Source organism: Pinus tabuliformis, chromosome 1_2 (genome assembly GCF_031772625.1).
Source record: "Pinus tabuliformis cultivar Carrire ecotype Pingquan chromosome 1_2, CPIR1, whole genome shotgun sequence".
NCBI classification, from domain to species: domain Eukaryota; kingdom Viridiplantae; phylum Streptophyta; class Pinopsida; order Pinales; family Pinaceae; genus Pinus; species Pinus tabuliformis.
The window spans coordinates 1,022,273,457-1,022,282,279 of record NC_142298.1 but is presented as its reverse complement, the minus strand read 5'-3'; the positions used below and the strand labels follow the sequence as shown (position 1 = coordinate 1,022,282,279).

Here is an 8,823-nt window from a genome sequence, read left to right as displayed (position 1 = left end):
TTGAATTGAAAGAGATTTTCTATGTCAATTTTTAGAAATGCACAGAAACGCAACCTGAGCAGAGGATGGCAGTATGCTTGAACATATGGGTACAAGTTATAAGCACTCCAGTTCATTTGAAGCCAATTTGTATGGAGCCTGATCAGACTTGAATCTAAGCCACTCGCATTCTTAAAGCATAAAGATTCTTATTCCTCAAATTCTTCCATTATAGTGATCCATGGCATGAATGGCTAAGTGCCTATTTACATCGATGAGACAGCTATCGGACTCCTGACTAGGTGATTTCCATCACTCCAAGTATAGGACCCAAATACATACTTATTATTAAGAGGCTTTTGAAGGGTGAATTCTATAGTGAAAATCTGTTTTTCTCCTTTAGATTGGAAAGACAACTTCTTAGGATTGATATGTACAGATACACCTGGTGGTTCATCGACTGAAACAGTGTATTCGCTTTTGCCACCCACATTGGTGACAGTCCTGGTGACGGTCTCCTTGTTTCTCAAGTTTCCAATGGCAACTGATGGATAGTTCAGTTGATAATCTTTATGTGGATTTTTAGGGCATTTGAAACTACTGTTTCGTAAAATGGTAGAAGCATTGGCTCCACTGCCACAAAGAAAAAGGACGTAATCTTCTATTGTGGCATCATATAACATGCCTGGATCTGATGCCCGATTGGGGTTCACTTGACCTGATCCATAACTGAAAGGTGTAGCTGGATTTCCAGATGCATCTGAAATTGGATGACCTTCATTGTTTGCAACGTTTGCTGCAGGAAAGAAAATGAAATACTATGTTAGATTACATTGCCAGAAACCCTAGTTTTGAATTTTTCAAGGAATGAGATTAGTCACCTGTGGTCATGATGGCAGATTTGATAGCGGCAGGGCTCCAATTTGGATGAATTGCCTTTAACAGGGCTGCTATTCCTGCAATATGTGGGCACGACATTGATGTCCCCGAGATAATATTGTACTTTACACGACGATCATCCATTAAAAGCTTGGTAGGAGAGGCTGCTCCACTCCAGGCTGCCAGTATGTTCAGACCAGGTGCTGTGATGTCTGGCTGCAAAAAGCAATAGAATATGTGAAGCAAGGGAACCCTGAAATAAACAGAACACTTTTCCATTTGCATTTGACATGGATTGAAATTGATGTTTATGCTGTTAAACAATCCAAAATTGAACAGGATTTTGAGGTTGTTTATGCTGTTAAACAAACCAATTTTGAGGCTAGGAAGCTTAAAACACACATGTACCTCTATGTTTATTGGCCAAACAGAATGCAGTCTTACTTTAAAAGGTTGTTCCAAACTTGCAGCTATTGTAAATATATTTTGAAGTGGGTTTTTGTATGGCTTGTCAATATAAAATTTTAAGATAAGGCGCCAGAGCACTGAGAAGATGGTTGCAAGTTTTCCAGAGAAGAGAATATTTTATCTTATCCTGAGGAAATTTGTGTCATAGAATCTTACAAAAAGTTTGGTAGTTTGTCCCTGGGAATATTGTGTCTACTTAGAAATCTTGTGACACAAAACCATGCGACGAATATTGTGGTAATTTGTCCCAGAATATTGTGTCCTAAGAAATAGAATTATGGGAAGAATATTGTAATAATTGTCATCAGGAATATTGGCATGATAAAATCTTATCAAAAGTTTTGTAATTTATCTAAGGAATGTTTTAGGATTATAGGATAAAAATTATTTAAATCAATCACTTTCTTGGATAAAATTTTGCAAAAATAAAAGTACTGAGGATAACTTTATAAGTTGAAGTTGTACGAATGTAGTAGTTATTTGTTTTTAAAGATTTTGAGGGATTTTGAAGTGATACAAACTCTTAAAAAATCCTATAGCAACTTAGAATTATACTTTATAGGTTTTTTTCTTATAAACTATTCCTGAAAAATATTGTAATAATTGTCACTAGAAAGCACTGATAATTATACTCCTCACTTTTGACTCTTTATAGACAGTATACTTACACTTAACATTGCAATTCTGTTACAATATTCTTCATAATAGAGATTTGTTTAAAGTTCGAGTTGGAATTCGGATGGCCAAACCAATCTACAGCGTGGTAGAATTAGGAAAATGGTTAAGGGTCAAAGTTTGTAAAAATGAAAATCGAATGTAAATGCTTAATAAACACAAGTTAATTTTAGCTTTTAAAATTTGCCTACCCTAAATCAATGTAGATCACCTTACTAAGTTACTAGTACAGAACCCTATTGAACTCTGACTTTGCTTAAGTAAACCTACCAATACAGGCCAGGCTGGAAACTTGAAGTTTTTATTTTTTTATACAGTTAGAAGCAGGCTTGTGTTCCTGCGAGACCGTGAAAGAAAACTGACTATACAGTTGCAGTAAGATATGGGATTTTAAACCAAAGCTTTTACATTCTACAATAAATGATAAAATTGAAGAAAAAGTTATTATTCTGTTCGAGAATGAATCTCTTTACCTTCAGGATGTCTGGATTGACCAAATTGGGCCCCCTGGAAGATAAGGCAGACATGAATGGTGCCGGCTTGGCTCCCAGGACAGTGTAAGCTGGAATAATTTGTGCACGGGGTTTAGTAGTAGAATTGATGTAAGAAAGTATGGTTGCTGCATCATCAGAGACCACTGCAGTCCCAGCTAAAACATGTGCATCCACTGATATTTCTGCTGCATTAATTGGAAGATTTCCCAGAATTATTGCAGCCCCTCCTGCCCTTTTTACTTCTATGCCTTTCCCAACCCTGGTACCATATCCTCTAAGGCAGAAGACTATTTTCCCCTTTACTTTCTTTGAGTCCAAAGATCCTGGAAGGCATTGCCTGCATATGAACAGGCATTTCTAATACATTGGTCAATTCATGAATCTTATCTGCAATTTATCTATCCATTTTTAAGCACAACATAGGTTACCATTGAGATTTTGATGTAATTCTCAACTAGGTGGGATGGTCGAGACATACCCAGCAGACATATTGGCCTTGTTTATAGTGGGAAGCGCTGCATCAGCAGCAAACACCAATGGATAGAACTTTTTCTGTAGTTTGTAGGGAGTTACATTTTGGCTCTGCAAAAAAAAAAAATTTAGTAATTTCTACCAAAAGACTTTGCTTAATTCATTATGGATCACAAAAGCTTGAATACAAAAAAAAACTTAGTAATTTTTTGATGTAATATCGAAAAAAACTTAAAGCAAGCACGAGAACTCATTCATAATGCCTATATCACTTTCACAAAACTATAAATTAACCAGAATGGCTATATCATCCTTCAGGAGCTTGAAGATGAGGTTACTTTTAAAGTAAATTGATGAAAGCTTATATTATATTAATTGGTAGTGAACACCATTAGTATAGTATTTTTTGTTGTGATTTATGAATTATAATAATTAATCATCATTATTGAAGGAAAATATTGTAATTTGAAATTATATGTTATTGGTTTGTAAGAGAGTGGACTTTTACTCTTACTACATGCTTTTGAGTAGTTACTCTATGATCATAATCCAAAAATATAGGTAAGAAACTTATTATCTTCTATGATCATCATTCTTTATTATTTTCATTAATACTACTTCTAATAAAATGAGATGCTTTATTGTTCTATCTGATCATAATCTCATACATGAAATAAAATACTGCTTTAGATTCAGATTTATCTTCTTTAACAAAATCAAAATAACTATTTTTTATTAATTTAAATAAAAAATAATGAAAAAAGTAAGTTGAGGTTACCATGATTTTGGTGCCATTCCCGAGCAACACTGGTGACACAAAATCCCGATCCACGCTGTTGGCCGCCACGGTAGTGATCCACGGAGCCAGATTTGTTGCTGTGGCAGGTTTTGGCCCATCATTGCCAACACTGCAAGCCACGAAAACACCTCGCTTGACAGCATGTAGGGTTCCAATAGCGATGACATCAGTATACACAGGTTGCAGGCCAGGAATCCCGATGGATATACTCAACACGTGGACGCCATCATGAATGGCATCATCCAGGGCTGCCAACATGTCAATTTCAGGACACGTCATCTCCACGACAGTGCCCTCAAGCTGGCCCCAACACGCCTTGTACATTGCCAACCTGGCCATCGGAGCACCACCTGCGGCTTTCCCAGCGGCGAAACCACCTAACGCTGCAGCGTCCACTTCCCGACCCGCAGCTATGGAGGAAGTGTGGGTGCCATGGCCATCGCGGTCACGAGGCGAACGATACTCTACTATGGCTCTTTCATTTAGAGGACCGTGGTAGGCTTCAAAACCCTTCGAGTAGTAGCGCGCGCCAATCAGCTTTCTTTTCATACATGAAAAAACTTTTAAGTTAAACAAAATATAAATTGATCATTAAATATAGTAATATAGTAATTCTATGAGTATTAGTTAAAGAATATGTGCCGGACTATTTGTAAACCGATTTCAAACACTAAAGTTCAGAGGTCAGAGTTGGTGATGGGACTCGCTTTCATATTGCTTGTATTCTCTTACACTACCGGCTTATGGGTGACACCTCCAAAGATTCTGGTGAGAATACTTGTAAATACATTCCAAACACCAGAGATAATTATAATGATGCAAGATGATGACATGTGATGGAGCACTAAACTTATAAAGTTGTGAGTTTTTTTTTTACTAGTTTAAGTTTAATTTCAAGTTAATGGTGTTAGGTGATATTGGGTCTCTCAATGTTAATCAGTCTATATCTATCTTAACTCGGAGGGCTAAGCAAGATATAATATGAAATATATAATATCTCCACTTATCTCTTAGAATGCATACTATATACCAATCTATATAGTAAGGATATTGTTAATGAGTCAACATAGAATCAATTTTAACCACAAACTGTTGGGCAGAAAATAATTATATATTCAAATTCATAATAAACAGCAGCAGAGTATTGCTATCAGCTTTTGTACAGTACAATTTAGATTCCAGAACTGTCAATGTGTGAAAAAGTTGAATTACAGTGAATATTAATTATAATGCAGTAAATTAATTATTGTTTTATTGTTTTTTTATTTTGTTCATTGAATTTTCTTTTATTCTTATTCAATGGACAAGATATAAAGATAGTGAACCAATTATTCTCTTATTACAAGATACTTGCTACTTTTGAAAAAGTTTTCTGGATTAATCACAAAAGTTAATTTATTATAGACATTTGAAATGAACCAATATAATTCATCATCTTTCTTCTTGATGATGAACCACTTTGACTATTCAAAACATCTATACTCGATTGATATTTATAATTAATCCTAAAAGCTTATATTTCAAAAACATAATAAATCACAAAAAAAAAAAAAAATATGAGATACTTAATATTTATCATTAAATTACAATCTAACAAATTATTATACAACTACAAAATTCAAAACAAATTCACTCAGCCATGTTATGAATGCAAAATTCAAACAAATTCACTGAGCCATGTTATAAATGTGACACTGTGAGCTTACATTCTGACAGATTGTTTTACAACTATAAAGGTCGAATTAAGTATGTTACACTCAATATACCATGTCATCAAGATTAAGATCTTGTTAAAAGAAAAGGCGAACCTAAATTAAGATCTCGTTAAAAGAGATGGCGAATATCATATATTAAATCTGTATGTCAAAGTGCAGATTCAAAATAGCTTTGAATTTAATAAGATACGCCTCCCCATATTCAGAGCATTTTCAATGCTTTGTCACCTCCACATGCAAAGCAATTTTAATGCTCAGTGCTCAGGAAAGGAAATTGCTACTTTTAAATTCAACCCATCTCCAAAATCTTTTAAGCCTCCAAACCAATTATGAGCCCGTCTTTTCATGGTTGGGCGTGATAGATTCACAGCAAGTCAAAGTCATAAAAAGGAAAAAAAATAACTAAATGATTTTTTGACTCTTCATTAGGTCAAAGGATACACTCTTTTCACATGATTAATGAAGAGAAATTGAAGCATGAGGACCCAGTGGAGAACCCTTTAACTCTTCATTAGGTCAAAGGATACACTCTTTTTACATGATTAATGAAGAGAAAATGAAGCATGAGGACCCAGTGGAGAACCCAGTGAGAAAAAGTTTGTACCCTTATCTTACTGCATCAGTGGTCCCTGATGCAATGATCCCTGATCCAAATATGTTGGAGATAGGATAGAAGAGGCTTTTTAGGCACAGACACCCACAGGTGACAGATACCAAAATCATTTTTACTTTACATAAAATGATTCTTTAGCAAGAAAAGAAAGTCCCCACTGTGACCCACTAATTTCTTGGTTCTGTGACGACATCATGAAGGATAAGGCTGACGTTAAAATGTCATTTAGGTGGAGACAGACTCCGGAATGGATGAAAAACTGTGGTCAACGATTCAACGGGAAAGATTTTAATAATCCAAAAGTTGCAATTTAGTCTTATAGCTACTTTAAGCCATAAAGTAACAACAATACATTTCATGCCATTTGTCTCTTGTTTCTTTTTCATACACGACAAAATATATTTCATGCCATTTTTAATCCTATCCGAATCACTCTCCACTGCACTCGTGGTAGTCAATTCCAGACAATACCCGTCAATTGCTGATGAATTTGGTTAGGTCCACTTCAGAATTAGCGTCTTCCTTAGGGTGGTTTGGGTAAATTTGATCGACCAATCTTTTTTGGGCTCATAGAGTTTTAGAGTTTTAAGAATTTATGGTTTTGCTCATAGGATCAATGTGGAATATAGCAATGGTATCTTTTTCACCTTTAAATAAACTATTCCAAATAAAACCTAGATTGTCTTAAACTCTCAGAGCCCTAAAACTACTGGTAACTTGACCAGTGTGAAATTTATCTGAAACATCCTAACAATGCCAAGGGAATATCAACCGTTATACAAATGGGAAATACACAGAAAGTTGCTTGGGTTCACTTACTTGTTACAGTGTGAGATGTTGAAGCCCTCGCCCTCGTGACAGGTGCCTTTCCATGTGGTTGGAACTGGAGGCATTCCTTCGTCGTTGAAACTCTCAGCCTCTGGCCAAATCCCTGCTTACATGACAAAATATTCATAAATTTTTCATGTGTGGACATGTTTCTATCTACCGGACACCCACATCATTAGTATTGTATTCCAAATTCCAATAACAATAACTTGCTTCCGTGTAGTAAGCCTTGAAGTAGATGGAACTGGCACTACCTGAGTCTAGGAGGCCAATAATTGTATCTTGTCCATAGTTTGCCTCCTTCCATAATTTGGTCGAGGGTGAAATCATTCCATTTCCTTGTGTGCTTCTACCCTGCATGCGAAGGAAATCCCATGATCTTGTAGTGTGCATCTTTCTGTTTTTGCTGGGAAATACAGAGATCACCCCTTCCATCTCTGCATCAGTTCACAGCATTTCAATAATCAATCCAAATACCTTTAGCAACCAATATGGCACATTCTCTCAAATTTTTTTGAGCAAAATCAGTTTGATCAAAGATAAATCATAAAAAAAACTCATGAACCACTGCATGCATAATTAGCAACTAACAGCACATTTGTAAGTTGTATCTGTTGCCTGATCTCAGAATCTTACAGAAGATATTTGAATATATTCACACCTTATAACAACATATCTACAATAATATGACAGATATGTCCATGGCTTTTACATATATACCTGAGATGGCAGAGGCCTCTTCAGGAGAAAGATGGGCAGCAAAGCCATTGAAACTATGTTTGTAACTATAAAGCAAAGATTCCCTGGCTTCAGCAGCACTGTCCAAAATCAAGGTCACTGAATTAATATCAATATAATTACCTGTAAAATTCGATTCCAAAACACCAAACCAAGGTCTTTGACAATCATTAGATTCATCAATAACTTGCATGATAGACAATGAGCTTAGCATGTATCCATGCATTCATTGAGTGACTGAAGCAAATAACTCACTTTCCCTTCACAGAAACCAGCATGGAATGGTGAATATCAACCACTTGCTCTGGCAGCAGCCCTCCATGGTCGCCTGCATATACAATGTAAATCTGCCAACAATACATACAAAGCTATAAGAAATAGAATCACCATTGCCACAACGGCATAAAACTACTCTAAGAACCTTCCATGGTTTATGTACTCATTGTGTATGTATATCAGAGATATCCAATCCATATATTATATCAGATAAAGATCTCAGTGTCTACATATCAATATTATATGTCAAGGATAAGCTATCTCAATGCATGCCCACCTCCTTAGCAGAGATGCCAACTACGCAGAATGACATGAGAAGCTTCAATACGGTTAAAACCACCATGAAGTATTTCAACCAAGCTTGTGATAAGAGGCCCAGTCCTAGATCCATGATGTTTCTGATTAGAACAATGGAGCTGAAGCTCTTCTCTTTTCTTCACTTCCTTTACACAAACACACACAAAGTATTAGTCTGGCAATCAATAAATGGCAATCCTTATAATCTGTCTGTCCTGCATGTGACTCTGCAAAAGCAACGCTTAAATTGCAGCTGTACCAATGGAAGCACTGCAAACACATATCACAAAAACAAAACAAGTACAGAATAGCAAGTATAGACAACCCCTCCCTTCCATTTAAAAAAACTATAACTTCACAGCAAAATTTCCAGAGACTTTATACAAAACCAACCTTTTTAAGCTGCTGAAATCCAATTACAGGAGTCACATGCTTTTATTTTGTAATTAGAAGTGCTGAGCATCCCCATGCATTTATAGCTCTCACCATGGTTACTGCTCCAGATTCCATTCCATACGTGTCCCTTCCATTTAAAAAAATAGCACCCAATCTTCTCACGAAAAGTGCTTCCTAGTATGTACGGGAGCACCA

The 8,823-nt window shown here is 36.0% G+C and overlaps 1 protein-coding gene across 2 annotated transcripts; it reads right to left on the bottom strand.

Annotated features, from left to right (window-relative positions):
- Positions 1-245: 245 nt before the first annotated feature.
- Positions 246-8,743, bottom strand: LOC149209590 (subtilisin-like protease SBT5.6). 2 transcript variants are annotated; one of them, XM_089396411.1, is made up of 11 exons: positions 8,626-8,743; positions 8,213-8,378; positions 7,915-8,006; positions 7,642-7,739; positions 7,176-7,358; positions 6,913-7,024; positions 3,745-4,306; positions 2,974-3,077; positions 2,475-2,832; positions 861-1,074; positions 246-775 (listed from the first exon to the last, which is right to left on the bottom strand). In XM_089396411.1, the coding sequence occupies exons 2-11, from the start codon at positions 8,324-8,326 to the stop codon at positions 246-248; spliced, it is 2,367 nt and encodes a 788-aa protein (XP_089252537.1). In that variant the 5' UTR covers positions 8,327-8,378; positions 8,626-8,743. The 2 variants fall into 2 exon arrangements, with proteins under 2 accessions (XP_089252537.1, XP_089252538.1); XM_089396412.1 differs by having other exon boundaries at positions 8,213-8,374; positions 8,626-8,672.
- Positions 8,744-8,823: the final 80 nt, after the last annotated feature.